This window comes from Pyxicephalus adspersus, chromosome 10, assembly GCF_032062135.1.
Source record: "Pyxicephalus adspersus chromosome 10, UCB_Pads_2.0, whole genome shotgun sequence".
NCBI classification, from domain to species: domain Eukaryota; kingdom Metazoa; phylum Chordata; class Amphibia; order Anura; family Pyxicephalidae; genus Pyxicephalus; species Pyxicephalus adspersus.
The window spans coordinates 7,281,949-7,307,063 of record NC_092867.1 but is presented as its reverse complement, the minus strand read 5'-3'; the positions used below and the strand labels follow the sequence as shown (position 1 = coordinate 7,307,063).

The following is a 25,115-nucleotide window of genomic DNA, read 5'->3' as shown; positions in this document are numbered from 1 at the left end:
GTGAGCTCCTTTTAGGGGCAGCTAGTGACATGACTATGGACTTTGTACAGCGCTGTGTAATATGTCGGAGCTATATAAATACTGTGTAATAATAATGTAAGGTAACAATGCTTTACAGATCCAGTAGGTGGCAGTGGCTTAACAGCAAAAGTTTTGAAAAAGAAACTGTTTCCAGGATTTTGCATTTACTGTACAGAAAATGATTTCTCATTTATAGGTTGGTTATGCGCATGCATACACAGAAATGTAAAAATGGAACTGGAGACCCAAAAGATTATTGTCTAAAAATAAACAGAGACATCCCGTAAAGAGATATTTCTTTCTTTCTAGGAGCTTAAAGTTCTTGGGATAAAAGACAGAATTCTTTTTTTTTCATTTATACTTTTGAAATTACTAGTGGCCTGGCTGGGTTGCTGACCGTTTGGATGCAATGGGCCTGATTTATAAATGCTATCCAAAGCCTGGAGAGGATACACCTTCATCAGTGAAGCTGGGTGATCCAGCAAACCTGGATTGGATCTGGTTCATCATTGAAAACATTTGCTAACAAATAGCGAATGTCTTTTTCAAAATCTATTCCAGGTATGCTGGATCCCCCAGTTTCACCAATTATAGTGTATTCTCGCCAGTGTTTGAGAGCTTTATTAAATCAAGCCCAATGTCAAAAACGCATTAGGGAAATTTGGACGGGTGACCTAAAACTGGTCTCTGAGCTGCATCTGACTCTCTACTTCTAATGTATGGGTTATTGCCCATTTTGTTTGCCCAGAGATATGGTCACATGACACCCCAGCTAGGGGTCCTTTCTTGTCCTATTTTTTGGATCTTTTGGATCTTTCTTTAGGTGTCCTTTGTTGGTCACCCATGTGCAGTAAAATCGTCATTTTCCCCTTTACAGCAGGCCATGATCCCCGATCTCGTGCCTGCGTAGTGCAAAATCCAATGACGTAGCCAGAAGTACTAAGAGGATGGTTCAATATGGCAGCAGCTCCGGGATGAAGGAGAATTCCAGAACAAAGTGGGACCCGAAGGAGGAACTTCTCCAGCGGGTAAGTGTGATTTTTTTTATTTTGAGTTTCGTGCTTTAAGACTAGGGCTTAGGTTCTGGGTACGTTAGGTACTAGGTAGGGGTATCAATATCAACATCTGCAGAACCTGGGTGACCCAGCAAACATGGAATGAATCTGGTCCTGCACTGAAAACATTATTTCTAAGAAATTTATTACGGGTTTTCTGGATCACACAGGTTCTTCCATGATATCTATCTTCTACCTTCCATGATGTCTATCTTCTCCAGTCTTGGAGAGCTTTGATAAATCCGGCCTAATGTGCACCAAATCATTGTCCTTACATTGCCCCAGGGCAATCACGATCCTAACAATGCCCCTGGCTCTTGGTTATGATAGGGTTAAGGGGAGAAATTTTGAGGAATACACTATTTACCCTAGACACTGCCCAAAAAGTCAACCGGCGCCCCATATGTCATTGTATGCCCTCGTATGGTTTATACTGAGCTTATATTCTGAATTTCATTTTAGCCTACAGTGAGACATAAGGAAGTCTCTCATCTTTGTATATCGGTTTCCTTTGATCTTGCACATGCTTTATTCCCCACATTTTTTTTTGTCACCCCAGATCACACACTTCCTGTATTCGAGGGGAGGAAACATGAGATGTGAACCCAAAACTCAAACACTGACATCTGTGCCCCAGATCCTGCAGGTAAGATGCACATTTTCTATATTGCAGTTTATTTGTAATTATAACCGCCTTTCAGTTACAATGTTACAATTTTCAGGATTAAAAAAAATATACGTATATATTTTTATTTCTTATTGTTTGTATGGTCTTGTATTTATTGAAATCTGAATTTTTTCTGATTCTCCTTTGGGTAAGGCAGCTGAAGTTCTGAATTACCGGATTCTTTTACCCGCTGAGCTGGCCATCCACACATCCAAACTTTTAATTCCTAATAATAGCAAATGATTAAAAGACCTATAATTGTAATTTCAATGACCTCAAGCAGGATTCTCATTGATCGAACCAAGTGAATAATTCTAATCACATTCAAATTACTTGTTTAATTTTTTCCATTTTTGATTGATTTGATTAAACTGTAGGAGTGCTGTCAATTTATTGCCCATTTCTCAATCTCTTGGAAACCATGGGTCAAAAATTAAATTTTTGCTTTTGGAAATTACCTGCAATTGTGTAGCTGGAAGGGTTTTGAATTGATTGAAAATGATCACCAGTATGGGGAGCTTTGGGACTGGAATATAATTTCCAGCCATGTGCGGTCATTATTAGGCAACCATCTGCATTGATCATGGCATCATCACCGCCATCACATGGTGGATGCTTTCGATGGTAATACCAAGTCATCAACTTGGAATGCTCCATGTGTGTGATTACCCATCATTGTTTATAGCTATGTTTCTGGTTCACTTGGAAATTTAGGTGTTTTCAGAGCTTTCAGGTACTTTCACTTCTACTCTAAATATCATGCAATAAAGAAAATAAAGAAAGCAGCAGGGTGGGCGAGACAGCAAATTTTTTGACCTGGCAAGTCAAACTTAAACATCTCACTATAACAGAACCAGAGCAAAAAAGCAAAAAAAACCCCAAGCCATCGTTAAATAGGTTTTTGCCTAAGGATTGCCCCAAGATATAGCAGCCACATCCTATTTTACAATAAAAAACAAGAATAAATATAAATCTGTATCAATTGGGGATTTTTAAGACGTAAAAAGATTGACATGTAAAAAATTATTATGTATTATAATATATGATTTAAAGATTTTATTTACAAATATAATTTAAAAACCATGTTATTGATAACAAAACATAAAAACATTGAATTGATTCTCCACCTAATAAGGTTATTGTTCACAACACCTAATATCCATACATATCATTATCTCAATATCCTACATCATGAATTTTACAATAACCTCATTATATTTTTTCTCAACGCGTTTCACGGATAAATCGCTTCATCGGGAGTGCAAGATGGAGACGGGTCCGCACTAAAAACAAAAATTACTTTATTTAATTCTATATCTATATTGAATATTTTATTATTTATTGAACATTTTATTCATAATTGCAAACTGATAATAACTTCAGACACTGTCCTTCAATTTAGAAATCTGGAATAGGAGATAATCAGAGATAATCAGAGAACAAGAAAACCTAAGTTTGGTATATTGCAAACAAAATTTTCTTTTCACTGTCAAAAGCTAATGTAAAAAAGATATATGTTTATTAAGTAATAAAGCAAAATATAATGCAATTATTAAATTACAGTGATGGCATTGCAGTGATGGCATAGCATTATCTACTATTGTTCCAAATATTTCTAAAAACTTTTTTTGTTAAATTGTATTTTTATGTTGCCAACATATTACGCAGCGTTGTACATTAAATAGGGGTTGCAAATGGAGTGGACCCTACCCCGAAGAGCTTACAATCTAAGTCTAACTGTTACATTTTATTTTTGATTCAATTAACAATTCAGGGCATTTCTACTTCAAGATTATCTATGTAGTTTGATAAAAGAATGTATAAAATGCAGGCAGGGCTTATATTTATTGCAAATTAGGACACATCAATGGCCCGATATCACCTTTGTATAGTAGTTATCCTTAATTTTGTGCATCAGGCACAAGCATAAAGTGTGTTTTACACTGTTTCCCATCATTTTATTATATACAGAGCTGAACAGTTTATCTACAATATAATAAATTAGTAGCTGGAAAAATCTCAAATTTATTGTGTCATACAAATCCTATATAAATGATTAAAGCAATCACTGTTCAGTGGAATCGTATGATACTCTGGGACTGAATGGGACAGAGGTGGATTCTAGATTATTAGAGGATAGATTATCAATAGAACATAGAAGTCTTTTGTACTCATGTTGGCATTAGATAAAAATATGTCAAAGACATTTCTTGCAGTGAATGTTAAAAAAAAAAGTAATGTGTCATCGGTTTTCTGTCATTCAACCGTTCTTTAGTTTGTGCCATTTTAAGAATAATAAGATCTCCTACAACATCCTACAATCTCATTTCCTGTACAAGGAGTCATCATTTTCATGTGATTTAGTTCTGCACAGATGTACAACTGGAAATCTGCCACAGATCTGGCAATGAGTTATGCTTCAGGGAATCCTTACTAGATTTACCTATAAGCAAACCCCTTGGTAGTAGGAGTGCCTATGTATAGATGGACCACTGCAGTCCCTGTTTTGTTTGCATGCCAAGTGCTCATTGTGGCGCAGGGGTAGCACTTAAAATTGAACCAAAGTCAATCTTTATGAAATGTTTGCGGGTAGTTTTAGGGTGGAGGAAGCCCTGTGAATTTTTTTGTTATAAGCCAAATTTTTTTTTGTAAATTGTCACAGCCTAACATACATTCCCAGCACCTTATAAATGTTAGTAATGCCAGGTGTTAAGAAAAGTAACTCTTGGGCGCAGTGAGCAGGGGTTATGTCATCCAATGCCAGCTAAAGAAGGTTTGCTGACGATGTTCATTCAATGATGATACAAAGCTTTCTGGAACATTGTCCTGTGAGTAAAGGGCAGGGAGGTGGAACTTTGACACCTTGGGCACTCAGAAAGTCAGCTGCATATCACTGGGTGGCATTCAATCAAGAACAGGGGCAACGTTGGATCAGTAGTTGGGGGAGTTTATAAAGGACAACAACCAGAGAATTATTTGTGCTGCTATGTACTGTTACCAGTGTCATGGATTTTTAAAGATTAGATCTACTTTAAGTAAGTTTTCCATTTTTTTCTGGGGCTAGTTGCTGAGAAATGCAAAAGAGCACAAATAATATATATTTATTATAAATATTATATATGTTATATATATTTTTTTATTGATATTCTTTTAATCGGCCTGATTAATTAAAGCCCACCAAGGCTGGAGAGGATACAATTTCATCAGTTAAGCTGGGTGATCCAGCAAACCTGGAATGGATCTGGTCTAGGACTGAAAACATTTGCTAATGAGTAGCAAATGACTTTTAAGAAATGCATTTTTTAAAAGTCATTTGCTACTTGTTAGCAAATGTTTTCAGTTTCACTGATGAAAGTGTATCCTCTCCAGCCTTGGTGGGTTTTAATAAATCAGGCACATAAACTCTGAACATACCAGCCTTAAAGTAATCTCTGTGATTCTTTAATGTTCCTAATAATATCAGATTTAAGTTTTACTTTTACTTTTTATTTGTATTTTTATGGGAAATTAAACATTTTTTTTGCAACATTAGGCCAGCTGTTAAATACATAATATAGTAAAGATTTTGAGCATTGATTTTAAGCCATGAAAATCTGGTTTTGATGCAAAATCAAATACTTTTGAACATTTTTCAGTTATTTTTTTTAAAAATAAATAACACATACTCAGTAGAAGTACTAAAGCTGAAGTTAGCAGTTTTTATATTTGGTTTTGCTGCCATGAAAAAAGTCTATTTTTTAAATAAAAAATATCTGAAAAATATTACTTATTTAGCAAAATGCATGTTAAAAGGAAGGTTGATTTGGAAATATCCCATTTAACATACATATTTTTTGGACTAAAAATGGATTTTGGATTAAAAAGTTACAGTTTTGTTTTTATAGATCTAACATTAGGAAGATTAAACTGAAGAAAATCCTTAATTTCTCTATCACCCACCACTGCAATGGTATGTGTTAAGCATGTCGCACCCAGAATGAAATAAAACAGTGTAAAATAATTAAATCCCATGCCATATAAAACATCACTTGTAAGAATTTAACATTACCTAAAAAACAGCAAGTTTTAGCAAACGTAGACCCAGTCTTATCTTACATTTTACAGGACATGACAAATGCATATCACATATACCCACTAGGCTCTAACAAAGGCATGCCACACTCCTCAAATAAGACATGACAAATACATGCCACACTCAGTCACCAAGATATGGCAAATGTATGCCACACTCCGTCACTAAGTTATGCCACATGCATGTCACACTCTACCACTCTAAGACATGGCAAATGCATGACCCATTCTACTAATTAGGTCATGACAAATACATGCCACATCCTGCCACTAAGACATGGCAAATACATGCCACACTCAGCCACTAAGACATGGCAAATGCTAATGGCAAATGATAAAAACATGTCACACTCTTCCTCTAGGACATGGCAAATGTATGTTACAATTTAGCTCTAGCACATAAGAAGGCATGTCAGATGCTACAACCCACACGTGGGAACTACATGCCATAATCCTACACTAGGACATGATAGATACACACTCCATCACTAGTGTGTAGCATTTTTATGTATGTGAATGTACAAAAGCACATTTTATGCCATCAACACAATACAAAAAATTCTATTGTGCATGTTTCCCAAAAACATAAACAGAAAACCTGAAAAAATATAAAATGAAAATCTGAAATGCCTGCATGAGACATAAGTGTGAGATTGCCGTAAGTACTCAATTGTATATACTCACCTCCTACTCCTTCCTGTTGAAAATGTCTGTCTGAAATGAGATCTATAAACAATTCAGTAGTAGAGAGAAGGATGATGTAAGATATTGTCATGGTGTCACCCACAGAAGCCACCCGTTGTTGTATACAGCATTTGCTTAAGTATGTGAGCTCCCGAATGTGGTGATACATAACTACAGGTTGCTCATAATAAACGCCGACATTTCAACAATAATGTAATCCCCACTTCTGGCCTGCCCTTCTTCAAGGACATTAGAAATGTTTTTTGTATAGGATGACTAGAAGGGGGCATATGAAGGTATTGTTTTAACATACAGTTCATCCACCATCTTTGGTTTATGGCAGGGTCGGCAAAGACCATTTATGGGGTGGGCGGGAGGTCGGCACACTAGGTCGGCACCTCCATAATGGCTCCATATGCATTGCGGAGGAGAGGGATTTACCTTCATCGGTAAATAGGTGAACAAATATCGACCACTGGCCGATCTGGCTCTGGATCCACGGGTTGCCGGCTAGCATTAGGCCGGATCGGCCAGGGGGCGTTAGGCCAGAACAAACTGCTGGCTAGGCCGTATCTGGCCTAAAAGCCGGAGTTTGCCGACACCTGGTTTATGGAGTGTGCTGGGCTTATTAAAAAGAAAGCCCAGCACAACCAGCATCATTGCTGCCATCCAATGAATAGCTGGCTGAACTAGATGGACCTGTCTTTTATAAAGGACAACAACCAGAGAATTATTTGTAGAACAGCATGCTTTTGTATGACCAACCCCTAGAAGCTTCTACTCCAAGGTGCTTCTTCCATGGATTTGGCAATAGATAGGTAGTTTACATTCAGCATAACAAGTCAAAAAATTGGCTTAGTCCAGCAGAACAAAAAAAAGCTTACATCAGTGTTAAGTCCCACAAGTATGCAAGCATGATGGAGCCTGGTACTCCCAGGTAATACGTGTTACAGTTTCAAAAGTCTATAGTCCCCAACATGGGCTGCCCAGTCCTGCTTTCACCAGCATGACAGTGTACACTCAGGTTCAGACTGTGACACCCATCTGGGTTAAATGGTTGATCCCATTGACCTAGACTTTGGGAGATTTCCTGAGGATCTCCCAGCACACAGCCACACCTCTTGGGTTACCACTTACAATATAAAGGCAGGTGCTATTTTATTAGAGCCATTTTAATTCCTAGCCTGGAAAAGGGATGGATTGCCTGGCCCACCCATTACTTCCAGGACACTCCAGGCCTGGATCCCAAATAAAAAAATGCAATGCACAATTTCCTACTGTCTTATCCAAGCCCTTTAATCCTCTTTTCAGGAGACAAAGAGATAGATGATGCCAAATACCCTTCTTCTCCTGTTACAATAAGTAAAAGTGCTTTTTATCATTCCTCTACCTGAATGACCTCCAGTACTTACCCCCTTCCTCCTCTAATCTACCACGCATGCCATTGTGAAAGTTTATTTTTAATTTCCTTTTTTTGTAATTTTTAAATGAATATGTAATTAAATAATTGGTGTTTTTATCTGATAAAGTTCATCTTTAAAGTTTACCTAAACTCTGTTATACTCACCTGTCCTTGTTCCGTTGGTGGGAGCTGCCATTTTCTTCCTGTTTTCTATCCTTGTGATCTTTGGCCATCTTTATTGGCTGGGTCAGGATGATGTAACTCCAAGAGTTCTGTCACTCCTAGCAAAAAGCCGGGGAGCTGGGATATGCAGGGTACCCTGGCAAGCAACGCATGCGCAGCTCAGTCATTTTGACAGCTCAAGCAATCAGGCAAAAAAGAATACTTATTGCAAAAGAGTTATCGCCTGTCCTTTTCTGCAATAAAGCCCTGCCTAATGCCAAATTTTTTACATGGGACTTTAGTTATGCTTTCAGGAGCAGTTTTCAGCTAACAAATTGTGGCTCACTTTATACAGAACTATATAACACTCAGATTCCATTAGAAAGGCATACAGAATGTAACTAAATAATGTCTCCCTGGTGCCAGGGTTCGGCAAGTGGTGGACTGAGTGGACAGGAGGGGTTGGACAGGACCCGGCTGTGTTGGTCCATGTTGGAACCAATGACAATATAGATCGAAAATGGAGGATCCTTAAAAATCAGTTTAGGGAACTAGGTTTCAAGCTGAAGAAAAGGACCTCCAAGGCTATGTTCTCTGGAATATTGCCTGTGCCATGCACAACACCGGAAAGTCAGAAGGAGCTTAGGCAGCTAAACGCATGGCTTAAGTCCTGGTGTAGAAGGGAAGGGTTTGGGTTCATAGAGCACTGGGCTGCCTTTTCATTGGGGTACAAACTGTATCCAAGAGATGGTTTGCACCTAAATGAAAGGTGGTCTGCTGTATATGTGTGTGTGTATGTATATATATGTGTATGTATGTATAAATATGTATATGCGTGTATGTATATATATGTATATGTGTGCGTATGTATATATGTATGTATATATGTATATGTGTGTATGTATATATATGTATATGTGTGTGTATGTATGTATATATATATATATATATATATATATATATATCCTGTGGTACATGTGGTTTTGGGGTCTTGTGTCGGAATGGGGGATGTGAGCAATATATGTGTATTCAAAAGTGTGCTGGTAAATCAGAATATATCTCTAGTGAAGATCAAACCTACCAGGAACCCACCACAAGCCCTCTGAATATCTCTAGACACAGGTACATATCCACCCACACAAGCTAAGATCTATACCCCTTTAAAACTTTCTCCTGTGTGCCTAAAAAGCGTATCTATGCACAATGGGTAGGTAGAGAATGTGCCGTTGCTGTGCCCAAACTTCCATAAGTTGTGTGGGCAGTGAAATTCCTAAGGATCCAAATGACCTCTTTTGCCAGTATCAGGAGTGGTATATTGGTGATCCACCTTGAACATCCATTAGCCTTGATTCTGTGTTTGTGCAAACTAATTTGCTTATCACAGCAGTGTGTTTTTAGCTTTTATTGAGAAGAATGAAGAGAAGCTCCACTAAATTATTAGGAAAAATTGAGGAGCTCTGATATGAGATGAGATTGGCTGACCCAACATTTTTATTCCGAGAGAAGAAACATTTAGGGAGAGATTGCTCACCACGTATCAGGATTTTTTTCCTGTTGCAACAAAGTAGACAACGCTTTAAAAGGGATTTTTACTTTAATTTTGTTTTGAATTTAAATTTTGTTGAGTCTTGTAAGACTCTCCATCTCCTTACTTTTTCTTTTCGGTTCTCCTCACAAAAACAGGAAATGTTCGATGGTTTCAACCCTGTGTGTTGTGTCAAATAGCGGAAGACGGGGGTGGGTGGCACCCACAAAACCACTTCAGATCCCCTGTTTTTTATATTTGTCTATAGAGACTCAGATTGTGCATAAAGGGATCAAATCAATGTTCTCCTCTCCTATGACAGATATCAGCTCAAAGCAAACCTTACTAACATGAATTCTGTTCAGTTTTGGAAAATATCCACAAGATAATCTTGCAACAGGAGGAATTCCGCACAGAGAAGTGGGCAAATATGTCAGACTCAAGTTGATAATATAGAATCAACAGCAATTATACAAAATGCCTAAAACTTCATCAGATATATATACATAATATTAAAAAAATACATTTATAAATTTGCTTTTAATAAATTAGCTTTTTGCAATGCTCTCCGTGGTGGACTCGATGAGCGAGGAGCTAATATATATACATAATATTAAAAAAATACATTTATAAATTTGCTTTTAATAAATTAGCTTTTTGCAATGCTCTCCGTGGTGGACTCGATGAGCGAGGAGCTATCACTGGAGGCTATTGAGGTGTGCTGTATAAAAATGTGCTGACTATGGACTTTTTAGCTGTAAAATGTAGATTTACCCTCATAGTGAGCCTGATTTATTAAACCTCTCCAAGACTGGAGAAGAGAGACTATTTGGGGAGAACCTGGGTGATCCAGCAAACTTAGTATGGAATTCCTAAAAATTATTTGCTCTCAGTTGCCAAATTTTTTAAACCCTGGACCAGATCCATTCCAGGTTTGAGGATCAGTCAGGTTCTACCATGATAGCCTATCTTCTTCGCTCATGGAGGTCCTTAATAAATCAGGTCTAATATGTTTCTTCCCCCACACTGTCCAATCACTGTCAGGGGAAAATAAAATGGTTTATTTACCAGTAATGAAAAGTTAAATCACACATGTGGCTCTGGTTTCTGGGTGGGCAGTGTTATTTCTCAGAACTGGGTGTAGAGAAATATAATTCCTTTAGTAGAATAAAAGGTTTCCATATAAGTATATCAGCTTTTGCCTTGACTTACCTTGTTTGCCATTCAGCTTTAAATAAAGACAATGAATATTATCAATGTATAATACCATGTATTGTAAATTCACAGACTCTTCAACCTACTGGAAACTGCAACTGAAAGATTAAAGTTGACTTTGAATTCCCGTGATGGAGAAATTATACAGTCTCTTTATATTCTTCCTTTACTTCTACAAATGTGAGTTTGATAGAGAATTATATATATTATATAACTATCTAGGTGGTATCTGGTTCCCACCATTTTCTCCAAATATTCTCCTAATTGCTCCCCTTTATGTTTCCCCTGGTGTCCCTATCCTGGCTCAATTTTACATACATAGTTGCAATGCCCAATTTTGTCTGCTTTTTGGTCATAACTTTATTTTTCTCTAGGGATCCCGTCATAGCACGCATCAACTGTCAACCAGATTGTCTTTCTAACCATCAAATTCAGCTTCTGACTTAAGTCCTCACTGCTGTAAATTAATCAATTGCACTGTCGTGGAACTCACCTTGTATAGAAAAGACGACAGACCTGGACTTTTGTGCAAGAAAAAGAACTGTTCAACTCCACGACACCATGACACTTCCATGTGGCCACCTTGGGTGGGCAAATTCCCACCACCTTCCTTAACTCAGCTCTTTTTAACAATTTGATCTTTAGGAATCTTCTTTCACTATCCCTCACCAGCATCATGCCTCCCCGTTTTTTGTAGTTGCCTATGACATTGTGCCTCCATTATACCCCCCTTGATTGACTCCCCTTTACCTCTTCCATCTGTATTTTCCACCCTCCCATAACTCAATTGTTTATTATGTAGGAACTTATATTCTATGCTTCTGTTTGATAAATTGTTTTCTTGTTCCCGTCATGTTAAACCTAAAAAACATTCAAAAAGAGAAAACATATAAAACCAAATCACGGTTCAAACCATTGCCAAACCATAAATGTTTCCCATTATTCCTGATAGTAACGAAAGCATTGATGAACTTTCTACATTCCCATGGTAGGTAACCTACAATTGTTTCACAATCACTGATCTATACATTGTTTTTCAGGTGTTTCACTGGAGCCCGGTATGAGAATATTAGCAGAAGTCGGAAAGAAGACTAACCTGCCGTGTGATAATACACAGGGGGACATCATGTGGCTTAAGAATGGTGCTTTTCTTTTCAGGTTCCAAAGAGGCAAGCGGTTTCAAAGTCACTCCATAGGTAAAACCATGTGGAGGGTACCTCTTTTTTTTTTTCTTTTGCTGCTCGGAATTAAAATCATCAGTCCAGCCAAAAAATAATCCCTTGGCCAGATGTAGCAAGGTTTCTAAATATGTACATAGGTGAGTAGCTGTAGTGAAGGAAGGGGAAGTTCAAACCCACCTTGGGTTTAAGTGATCCCATGTGGGTCCTGGTGGAGCATGGTTCAAATAGCATACGTGTCTACACATGAACAGCTGCCGCTCACTACCGCCCACTTTAATTCTCTATGGAGCTGCCATTAGAATAAGCTACCTGTAGCGTTGTTCCCCGAGGCAATCGACATCTGGTCCAGGTTTGGGCACCAGTTGACAAAAGGGACATTGTGGAATTGGAGAGAGTGCAGAGAAGGACAACTAAACTAATAAAAGGAATGGAGGAGCTCAGCTATGAGGAGAGATTACCTGAGCTGAATCTATTCTCCCTAAGAAGAGATGTTTAAGGGGGGGAAAATGATCACCCTGTATAAATATATAAACGGTCCATGTAGAGAACTCTCTTCCCAATTATTCACTTTAAGATCATTACAAAGGACAAGGAGGCACTCTTTGATTCTGGAAGAAAAGAAGTTTATTCTCCAGATAAGGAAAGGATTCTTTACAGTAAAATGTGGAATTGGCTCCCTCAGGAAATAGTTTCAGCAAGTTCTATAGATTGCTTTAAGAAAAAGCTGGATGATTTCTAGAAGCACAGAATATAACTGGGGATTAAGGCTTTAAAGTAAAGATAACAGAGACTGTTGATCCAGGGAACATCTGATTACCTCATGGGATCAGGAAGGAATTGTTTTCCCCTTTTGGAACACATTGTAGCTGGGTTTTTTCCTTCCTCTGGATCAGCTATGTCCATAGGGTTTTATATTTGTGATATGTTTATTTCCCTAGTGGTTGAACTTGAAGGATTTATGTCTATTTTCAACCTAACTATGTATGCGTTTATTTATAAGTTCAGGTGTTGGATCATTCAACAAGATTTATGTTGGAACTTTAAAAATAAAAGATAATAATAATTACAAGAAAATATGTGGCCTCTGTTTGGCTCAAGCAATGTTTGGCCATACAGTGGCTACTTTTTGCTTCACCTGGAGTTTACTGGGCAAGGTATGAAACATTTAGAAACCCCTACAAAGGCGTGGTGTACAGCACCTGTACATTTGCCATATTTAATGAAAAAAGCCAATGAGCACTTATTCACCCAAAGGCTTGACACATTTTCTTGGTGGTTGTTAGGGGGTAGGACCATTCCTAACACCCCATCAATTCAATACACATTCATATGTTGGTGAACATTCTCATTGGTGAAGATAACCACCAGCCAATGGGGATGCTTGGCACCATTTTCATTACCATCTTGCCTATAGCCCAGGGGTTTCAAACTCAAATACACAGTGGGCCAAAATGAAACATTTGGACAAAGTCACTGCCCAACCTTGATATTTATTGAAAAAATATTTACAATTGAGGAAGGTCACTAATGAATGTCACGGAGAAGGGAGTGTTTGTGGGTCCTGACTGACGCGACAGCAGAGCATTCTGGGATTTGTAGTATTAGTGGTGCATGCACCGACTACCGGCAGGCCAGATCTAGGAGTCAGTTGGTATTTTTTAGCGGGTCAAATATAACTACAGTGCGGGACAGATTTGGCCCCTGGGTCAGAGTTTGACACCTCTGCTATAGCCCATTCATTACTAAGAGTAGTAGATGAGTGAGTAATTGCAGTGTACTAAAAACAGCGTTATTCTGTTACCTAAATCAGGCCCATTCTATTAGAAATTATTGTTTACACGTTTTGCAAACCCAACAGCAACAATTAATAAAAAACAATTGTATCACTAGTTATTTTTTTTAACCGTTGACCTCTTGATATTTGTGTTTGCAGATGTGAGCCGCTTCATACCAGACCAGTCCACAAACGCCATGGAACTGGATAAAGTGCAGCTAAAAGATTCGGGGACTTACACTTGCCAGAAAGACAAGAAAACTGTTTACACAGTGACACTTTTTGTATTTGAAGGTAAGCACAATGTTACCTTTCAGGGTGCTAAATTTTCTTTCGTGATTATTTCTAATGACAAACGAATGAACAAGTGTTGTACACACAGCACCTTTTCTGTTCTATAGAGGAGGTACAGAGGGCGAGGACTGCTGTGTGTATAGAAGTGTGAACTGTAATATCATTTGACAGAAAGGTCTTTTATCCAGAAAGGCTTTTTTGTAATACATTTTATCTAACTTCAAGTTTAATAAAGTTTCCCCCTTTAACTTTTGTTCCTCTCATAACTCTCAAATATTTCATTTCCCATTACATCTTGTACTGGAGACAAGTGTCACCAAGACATAGAGATAAATGATTTCCCCACCAGGAACACACAGCAATAAAAAGGTGTTTTTGACTTCCTCACTCTATGCAAAACTAAGATAAATGATTGGCTTTATATTATACAAACCTACAGAAATCCTCAATTTTACAAGCTGTATTTGTAGATATGGAAATATCAGTATGATGTGGCAGGAAAGGATTTAGGATGTTACAGGTTCAGCTTCATCCAACATTATGTTTCTATTTTTCTGCAGTGTCAGGAATACCTTCCTTCAACCTTATCTCATCTGAGGATTTGGTACTAAAGGTTACATTCTCTCCTGAACAAGTCCCAGCGCTCCAGGTCTATTGGATGAAGGGTGACAAGAAAATTGGCAAAGATACCAGCGTAGAGTTAAAGAACGTGAACTTGGACCACAGCGGTTATTATAGTTGTCATATTAAGATTGAAGGTGCTGATGAGGTCAAGTCCTCTAAAGAGATTAAAGTCAGAGGTATTGTTACTGTAGAGACAGAACATTTATTGGTTTTTGTTGAGTTTTGATTTTGTTGATTGTATATTAGTTTGTTCATTGTATATATATATATATATATATATATATATATATAAAAAACTTTTGAGCTTATTATGTCTCTCCCAAATCAAAGACTAAGCCATCTGATTATGGAAAATCTCTACTATGTAAAGACTATTTATATTTAACATGACAGCATTTAAAGATTGAACATTCATTTGTTATTAAACCTCACTGAGTTCTGTAAATACTTGTCTTCCTGTAGAACAGTTCATAGGGATACAATGCTTTACATGTAAAAAAGAGTCCAGTGTGCCACCTACTGGCTGCAAAACTGCAAATTTTTCATATTCTATATCTACTTGAAAAAAAGAAAACAATAGTTTATAAAATGCTATATTTTTTAGCCCTGATTATAAGTAGAAAGAATGTAAGTAAAGAATGAAAATGTATGCAAAACAACTGTACAATTACAGGGCAGACATAAATATTTCCAGGTAATCTTTTAACTGGAGTCTTACACGCTGGCTATAATGTGTTGTGTAGATATGATTTATGTGGCTCCCTCTCATATGTCCAGGGACTGTTCCAGGAAGCCTGGGCACCTGGAAGAAATTCCAAGTGGCGGAGGATTGGGGAATATATATTCCCTGATACCTTATGCATAACGTGCTTTGCTCTGCCTTGTTACAATTAGATGAAAAACAGATCAAGTACCCAAAGAATCATCATTTAAATTTTAAATACAAGTGTGCAGAATGGTTTGGGACTTGTTACATCCACAACTGGTAGTCTGAAAGATAGATAAAATGTGGATTAAGATGAGTATCAGTGGGTGTTAGAATCTTTTTTTAAAAAGGAGGTAGTTAGCCATAAGGGGCCTAAGGTTTTGGTATACATTTACATTACCAATTATATTGTTTTAGTTGGCTCCGTCATCTTCTTTCTCCCCAGCAGCACATGATCACATTTCCTTTTACCAATTGCTTTCCAATTCCCAAGCAACAAAGCTTTCTAAAAGAATAAAGTATAAATGAAGCAGTAGTGAGCGCTCACTGCTAGGGATTCTCGCAAAAATTTCCTCGAAGTTCTGATGGGTGAGCGAATTTTCGCAAAACCATCAGAAATCCAGGAAATCGCTATAGGAGGAATATCGCGACTGCATTCATAAATACAGAGGTGGGAATCCTTCTGTCAGTGAGCAATCCCCGGGCACTACAGTTCAGAATAAGGGCAAGACCTGTAGTGCCCGGGGATCTCTCACTGAGAGGAGGATTCTCATGGCACCATTCATAAATGCAACTGTGATACATCTCCTCTTAGAGTGAGTCATGCGGCTTGCGTTTATAAATGAACCCGGCCATGGGAAAAATCAGAGGATTTTTCCCACGCTGAATTCATTCATGAGCAGCCAGCCGTGAGACTCACACTGTGTTCCTGGATAGAGAAACTCTATCCAGGAACATATAGTACAGGACTGCAACTGCCAGCAGGGGAGCAGAGCTGCTCCGCTACCCTGATTGCTGTTGACGCTCTTTAGTATGTGTTTCTGGATAAAGTTTCTCTATCCAGAAACACAGAAGTGTTCTTGGATAGAGAAACTCTATCCAAGAACACATACAACTAGTAAAGGGCTGCAAGAGCAATCAGGGGATCGGAGCTGACAGCTCAGCTCCCCTGATTGGTCTTGCAGGTCCCAAAAAAATCTCACCAGCCAAATTTACAAAGGCCGTTCTCATCTACATGTTTGGTAGGCATGAACGTCCCAATTCACCACAAGACCGAATTTAATATATTTGTTCATCCCTACTTACTGCCACTAGCTGTCAAACGTGCAAAGAATTAACGCTGCGGTACGAGTGATTGAGCAGCAAGTGTTAAGGTGCGAGCCACCGGGAGCCATGTGGGATCACTTAATCCCAAAGCAGGGATGAACCTACCCTAAGTCACATACTCCTCTATGCCTGTCCCTACTTCAGTCACAAATTCCATACTTTGCTCTATGATGTGAGTTTTTGGTTGGATAAAGTTTAGTTCAGTTCTCCCCCTGCTCTACCTGAACCTGGCAGGAAGGTTACCCCAATTGTGACAGCCTGGGTACTTTTTTAAATTGGGTCTCCTTGTTTCTGGCGACAGCATCCCAGGAGGAAAAAAAATACTGGTGTCATTGGCCGTCTAATATATACTTCCAGGTTGCTCTATCAGAACAAGAATAAAGAATTTTTCCCCCATGCTGGGTTTCACACCAGGTCCACAGACAGCAAGTCAAATTGAATGGAAGTATAAATCCTTCTGCACACAACCAAAAACAACAATGTTTTGCCCTTACCTGTTTTGCTTTTTTGTTATACAGGATTTGCTCCATTAGCCATTGAGTATTTACAAGAATCAAAGCCTGTAATCCTTCCTTGGAGATTCAATTTCAAGGTGCGGTCCACACAAAATACAAATGACGCCAAGGTTAAAGGAGGGAAAATTACCTACCCATCACAGGTCGTTAAACAGCTCGATGTCACCCAGGACACTGTTAGATGGCCTGAAGAACGTGATATCAAAACGGAAGATATGCAAAATTTAGATATTCATCTTTCTAATCCCAAAATTGGTGACTACAGGATGGAGATTGATCTTGAAATGGGTGGCAGGACAAAGAAGCTGTGGGGGAACGTGTGCTTAGCTGGTCTTACAGGTATTATACATTTCAATGTATTCTGCTACATATTAGAAAGTCTTGTATGTTTTTATTGTATTAGTATAATATATAGCTTGAACAGGCTTAAAAAATCCTGACTGGCTAACTGTTCTGGTATTCTAGTCTAAAGGCTTTGTTGGGTGAAATGGATCATCTCTTGTTTGGACTACTGTACCCTCCTCCTCTCTGGAATTCCACTAACCTGACTCTCTCCTCTACAATTTTATTATGAATGCTGCAGCCAGATAAATCCATCCTTTCCACCTACCTACCTGATACACAACCTTCCCACCTACCTACCTCATACAAAGCCTTACTACCTACCTACCCCATAAACTGTCTGCCCACCTACCTACCCAATACACAGCCTTCACACCTATCTACCCCATACACCGCCTTCCCACCTACCTACCTGATACACAGCCTTCCCACCCACCTACCCCATACACAGCCTTCTCATCGCTCTTCTTCTCATGCCTCTCTTTGTAGTTTTTTTCATTGGCTTCAATTTCACATTAGAATCAAATCCAACCTCCTGTGCTTTGCCTTCAAATCCCTCCACAGTTCTTGTCCCAGTTACCTCTCTGACCTAGCCATTCTCTTCGCTCCTCCAATGACCTACTAATGACTTCCTCACTCATAACCTCATCACATGCACGGCTCCAAGAGCTTCTATAGCTGCCCCAACTCTCTGGAATGGTCATTTAAAAGACTCAAAACCCATCATTTCATACTCATCTACCCATCTTCTTCTTTATTTTAAACCCTCACTACTTACCCCCCATTCCATGTCTTCCCTCCTATTGTGTGATACTTCCCCCACCTTCTAGATTGTAAGCTCTTGGGGGCAGGGTCCTCTCCTCCTCCTGTGTTACTGTCTATATCTGTCTGTCATTTGCAACCCCTATTTAATGTAAAGCTCTGTATAATATGTTGGAGCTATATAAATCCTGTTTATTATTATTAATATTAATAATAATATTATTATTAATACTACTAATAATAATAATATAATAAATAATAATAATATTAATTAGGAGGTCTCATGAGGGATTTTTGTTTAGTTTTCTGGAACAATCAAGCTTTTATGTTAAATGAGTATCTTGAGAATTATTGGGCTGTGTATATGCTTGGCATATGAACAAACCTCTTTCCAGGTTGTGCACCTATCACAGCCTTAAAAGAGTAGCCCTTGCAGTGAAAATGTAAATGTTAATGCAACAATACTATAAATAAGTATCACGCCCAATGCTAAATGTGATTCTGTTTTCTTTGTCATTGTTGCAGTGTCCTCCTTCTCTAAGCAAGACGTCTCTACAGAGTCCAGTGTGACTCTTCTCTGCCAAATAAATTGCCTCGATAAAAATGGGAAGCTCTGCTGGCAAAATATGAACATAAAGCATGAAAAGTGTGGTTCTCCTGGGCAAATAAACTTGACTGAAGAAGTGAACGTTTTACCGGAAACATCAGGAATCTGGACCTGCAGTGTTGTTGTCAATCAGAAAACAATAGTCAGTGCTAATGAGACTCTTGGTAAGTGTTCCCCCCACAAAAGGTTTCTTTGTGATATATTAGAACCATGTCTACACTTTTAAACCATTTTTTGTATTGGGGCTAGCTCCATTGTGGAAGGGTTGAATGATAATTTATGTCTGGGGACCCACTGGGTCCATTTCTATGTGGCTGGTCCTCCTCAACATGTTCTATAAACCATTACTCACTGAGGATATCACATATAATGCCAGACCAATCGATCTGCAAATTTTAGCTGGAGACCACCATTGCCCATCCACAACCCCGATTGTGACATGAAAATTGGAGAATGTTGGCTATCATGGAAGCAAGAAATAAGGTAACCCAAAGAACTAGTTATATGACCCCTAGACACATATGAGCATGTGTAGCCTGACTGCAAATGGAATTTTTTTACCAAATCTTTTCCGTTCTGCTTTGACAAATTAAAAAGGACTAAATAGGAGAAGTTCATTTTTGAGATTTACATACATTTTAATGTATTGCAGTCACCCAAAGGGGCTGTTTGGCAAAGTTGTGTAAATTGCATAGTGACATAGGGAAGGCAAATTGTTGGTACAATTTGCTCCAACAGGGGAAAACAATTCCTTCCTGATTCCATGAGGCAATCGGATGTTCCCTGGATCAACAATCTCTGTTATCTTTACTTTAAAGCCTTAATCCCCAGTTATATTCTGTGCTTCTAGAAATCATACAGATTTTTCTTAATGCAATCTATAGTAGTTGCTGAAACTACTACCTGAGGGAGCCGATTCCACATTTGCACAGACCTTACAGTGAAGAATCCTTTCCCTATCCGGAGCCTAAACTTCTTTTCCTCCAGACACAATGAGGGCCCCCTTGTGCTTTGTAATGATTTTAAAGTTATTAACTGGGAAGAGAGTTCTCTTTATGGACCATTTATATATGTATACAGGATGATCATATCCCCCCTTTATGTCTCTTCTCATGGGAGAATAGATTCAGTTCAGCTAATCTCTCCTCTGAGAGGTTCTCCATTTATTCTCTGCACTCTCTCCGATTCCAGAATGTCCTTTTTGTGACCTGGTGCCCAAAACTGGACTGCATATGTGAGTGCAGTAATCAAGAAATGAAGGCAGTGCCATTAAATTTTATGCTATTCTGCAGCTGCACTCCCTCACTAGGCTAAGGAAGGGGGAATTAGAGTGCTGAGGAAAGCAAGTAGGAACCTACTGGAATGTGTACTACTATGAAGGATGTACAGAGAATTGTTCTTCTAATATAAAATATTTTTATTTCTTTTTATCAGACTTATTTCTCTTTCTTCTATCTCCAGAGATAAAGAATGGGTTTCTGGATCTCTCAGGCTATAAGTTTTGGGTGCTTATTGGAGCTGGAGCCCTTGTACTACTTATAATCGTAATGATCATTGTCATTATGGTGGCTCGTTCTCGCAGGCTGGTGAGTAGGGGAAATTCAGGGCCTTCTAATAATTCTTCAATTTACAATCTGAGTTTAAATATGTCATAGACTAATTTACAGCTGAGCCCTATTCCTTAATGAGGGTAGGGTCAGGAACCAGTTAGGTTTTTATTCCTGTCTGTGAGGCCATAAATATCCTTTTTGCTGAATTTAAATTAAATAAAAGGCAGCTCCAGAGTTTCTCTGATCTGACAACCCAGGTTGCATTGTAAGTGAATTGTGAAAAGTTGTGTCAAAACCAAAGCAACCAATCAGAGGTTGTGGCCACAGACTTGTTAACTGATGTAATTGCTGCTGCCTTTGCTGGCTTGGAATTGCAACCGATTTTTGGTTCAGTGATAAAAAAGCCTCAATTACTAATAGAGATTCCTAATGAAACACAAAAAATAAACTTGCAATGCAAGCAGTAGGCTGATAAAAGTCATGCACATTTTAAAATGCCTGTCTAGCCCTAGGAATGGCTGCTCCAGATATGTTTTGCCAAGCTTAATGCTTACACTAAATGCTTACACTGGCCACTACCCCAAATCACCATAACAGACTATGGGCCTAGAACTATTCATGCCAATCTTTGCCTTCAGATAAATTTTTTATCTAATGTCCCCATCCTAGATATACAAAGGGGATGACTCTGTATTGACAGATATAATATAACTAATAACAGTGTATGGGTCACAAAGGCTCTGCAAGCAAACCATCCAACCCACTGGACATTCCCCATTAGGACCACATGTTATTATGCTAAGGGGTGTAGAATGTTCTTCTGATACATGTTGATTCTGTTTTCCAGCGGCGGGCCCAGAAGAGAGCTTGGCTGTCACAGAATTTAAACCAACAGAAGAGGTGCAAGTGCAAGGGGTAAGTGTGCAGAAATGGGCAGCATGGTGGCTCACTGGTTCACATGCTGGCCTTTGCAGCACTAGGTCCCAGGTTCCAATCTCAGCCAGATTAGTTTAACTTTACATCATTCAAACTCCCAAACTGAAAGTGTAAGTTCAAGTCCGCTTTAAATATATTTTTTAAATTCCTGCAATGTATGTATATCTGAATCTGATCTGATATTGGCCTTTTGCAGCCCCTGTAGGGTTGGATATACATGTTAGCCAATGGACACAGAAAATCTGGCACCTTAAGCCCCACCTATTACTAGCCACACCCACTCCACGCCCCTGAGGTACTGATTACATTTTTTTACTTAATTCTCCAATACTTAATGGCAACAATACCAACCCAGGGACACAATCACCTCTGCTGTCTTACCTGACCCAATAAAGGGCTTATTCTCATCACACTACTTTACGTAGTAAGCAACAAACAAGACAGTGATTAGATATATTGGTTTTCTGTTTGCAGGAACTCCCCCACCATATTCATCTTGACAGATTTACAACTGGACAGAAATCACAGCTCATCCCAGCACAGTGCAATATGCAAGGCTTGCATTCTGATAGCTGTCCTGTTTCATCAGGAGCCTTAGTCATTCGCTAATTCTCAGAGTAGCCATCAGAACACGCCATTGGGCCTGATTTATTAAAGCTGTCTGAGACTGGAGAGGATACACTTTTATCAGTGAACTTGGGTGATCCAAAAATCCTGGAACGGATCTTGTCCACGATTGACAACATTTGCTAACAAATAGAAAATGTATTTAAGAAATCCATTCCAGGTTTGCTGGATCACCTAGGTTCACTGATGAAAGTGTATCCTCTCCAGGCTTGGAGAGCATTAATATATCAGGCCCATTGAGTGTAGAGCAGCAGTGGGTACATGAGCTTCAGCAGCAACCCTTAAAATGCAAGAGGATCCTTATTAGAAGGAGTGAAGCCTGCTGGCATTGTAAAAGGCTGGATGGGAACAGGTCCAGGGAAATAATGGAAGCATACTAATATGGCTGCAACTCCTTGACGGAGAATGACTTTGAAGAGGCTGGGGGGCAAAAATGTTAAACCTGGCCCCTGTTGTTTAGGCCATCCCTTTACAGACTGGCACTTATAGGTACTATACTATAGGGTCTACTATGCCTAATTATTAATAATGATAAAAGAGAATTAGCTGTGGCACAGTCATAATAATCATGCTATTTTCCTCTTCTGTCCTTCCTAGGTTTCCTCCTCAGCGTCTTAAAGAAAACATATGAGTGCATTTGCTATTCTGGAGATTGTTGGTTGCAAATGACTGCTTTGCTAAGCAGGCTGGTTTCCCATAAGGGGGCTAAAGAGGCGACATCTTTCCTGCATAGGCTGGCAGAAGTTGATCCTGGCAGAAATCTGTGACTTTCTGAATGATTTTACTCTGCGTTATATATTATATATGCAAATTGTCATGCAGGGTATTACTCTACACGCATTCCATCACTAATTGAATCTGATTGCTGCAGCATGCTTTTTACTACATTGTACCCTGCTGAGGAATGCAATGTATATAGTTCCAATAACCTTCTCATGACCATCATCTGTCATTTTATAATATTGTATATTATTTTCAATGTTCTCAGTTTACACCAATGCCCTGTGCTGGAAAAAAATGGATGACGTTGCATTGTACACCTTAAAACTCGTCAGAAGAAAGTGACCTCATTGCACATCAATACATTAAAAACAAACTGTACATGAATGTTGCAAATGGTGATGCAAGCACTGTGGTATGAACATGGCCTGAAGTATATGTGAACCCAATCACTGGAATCTCATATAATCTTCCACAGGTTAAAGTCATTATAAATATTTATAATTCCGCATCTTGCCAAGTAAGGAAAGTAGGGCTATAGACTCCGCTCTCATAAGTATATGGTTTGCCACACCCCCCTCACATAATTGTGAGTAGTTGTAGGACAAAGGAAAACTAAAGGGAAGTAGGGGTGTTTTAAAATAGCACATTTAATTTATGTTAATATTGCAAAATTACCATACATTACCAATAGAACAAGGGGCATTACACATGGTCAATTTCAAGGGTTATTAAGGTCATCCCCTGATTCAATGACCAGGGTACATCAGACCTCATATGCTATACCGAGATTCTCTACAACAGTGGTCGCAAACCAGTGGTCCGCAAGAAAATTTTGGTTGTCCGCGGCCCTGGCTGGTGTTCAGGAGAAAGACCCCATTTGGGGGGGTGCACAGGTCAGAGCAATGGACCATGTCCCCCGTACGGAACGCAGGCTCAGGGAAGTGGGCAGGTTGTGTCTCTGTACAGGCTCAGACCTGTGATGGGAGAGTGTCCGGGTTCTGGCATAATGACGTCACTATGGGGGAAGTTTCTTCCCCTTTGAGTGACACCCGTGACATGTGCGGTCCGGAGCCGGTAAATTTAGTGGTCCGTGGGTCCGAAAAGGTTGGTGACTACTGCTCTACATAATATGGCTAATGGAAAATAATAATAGCCGATATTGGAAATAGAGTAAATGATACACTACTTTTATCCCGACGCGTTTCACTTTTTCAGGGGAAATGCTGAAGATTCTTCTGCTTTGTGGATGGAGTATATAGTAGATCCAGCAATGAGGTGGATAAAGTAAAGAGCACATATTCCATTAGTTGGTGGGAACTTGAGGGTTTCACATAGAGAGAGAAATCTCAGTAAAATGTCCAACGTCCTCTGGCTGTGCTGCTGTGCCTCTCCTCGGCAGATTTTGACCCTTCATATCCAGGTATTCCCCTCAGGGACATTTTACTGAGATTTCTCTCTCTCTATGTGATCTTGCCAAGAAGGCATAATTTCCTGTAAAAAACAAGCCACACATTACACAGCCATGTTCCACTGTTGTCACTGTCTGAAAATCTACCCTAAGAAATGCCAAACAAGCATCACTAAAGTGCATGTGGACAGGTAACGCATGCAAGGTCGCTGCAGGAGGAGCTTTGTCTTTCCACACTGGTCTGTATGTTTCTACAGGACACTTTAGGGACTTGGAGGGCAAACAGATGGACCCACAATGCACCGCTTGAATGCAGGTAGATATATAGGGTATGATTTATGAAAGCTCTCCAAGGATACAATTTTTATGAGTGAAGCTTTGTGATCCAGCAAAACTGGAATGGATCTGGTCCAGGGTTGAAAACAATTGCTAATTAGCAAATGATTTTTAAGAAATCCACTCCAGGTTTGCTGGATCACACGGCTTCACTGATGAAAGTGTATCCCCTCCAGCCTTGGAAAGCTTTAATAAATCAGGCCCATAGTATTAGTACAGTATTAGATACAACCAAGACAATTGTTTATTGTACATAATTTGCCTGATTTATTACAGCTCTCCAAGACTGAAGTAGATTATCATGGGAGAACCTGGATCACCCAGCAAACCCAGAATGGATTTCTTAAAAATCACATGTTATTAGTAGCTAAAAATTTTCAATCGTGAACCAAATCCATTTCAGGTTTGGTGGATTACCCAAGTTCTCTCATGATCGTCTATGTTTTCTAGTCTCAGAGCGCTTTAAAAATATCAGGCCCAGTGCTTTTAATGCCTTAAAAAAGCAGTAAGGGTTTATATGTACTTTTTGTGTTTTTTGTACTTCAATAAATGAATCATTGCAAACACTGCCTTCTCCGTGTGTTCTTAATAATATAAAATGA

At 38.9% G+C, this 25,115-nt stretch overlaps 1 protein-coding gene across 1 annotated transcript; it reads left to right on the top strand.

The window, feature by feature from the left end:
• The first annotated feature begins 1,585 nt into the window (after window positions 1-1,585).
• On the top strand, window positions 1,586-25,077 carry LOC140339597 (T-cell surface glycoprotein CD4-like). The gene is made up of 10 exons (XM_072424364.1): window positions 1,586-1,722; window positions 10,875-10,982; window positions 11,843-11,998; window positions 13,917-14,051; window positions 14,612-14,851; window positions 17,226-17,561; window positions 18,852-19,097; window positions 20,395-20,519; window positions 21,331-21,398; window positions 22,644-25,077. The coding sequence occupies exons 2-10, from the start codon at window positions 10,934-10,936 to the stop codon at window positions 22,675-22,677; spliced, it is 1,389 nt and encodes a 462-aa protein (XP_072280465.1). The 5' UTR covers window positions 1,586-1,722; window positions 10,875-10,933; the 3' UTR covers window positions 22,678-25,077.
• The last annotated feature ends 38 nt before the right edge of the window (window positions 25,078-25,115 follow it).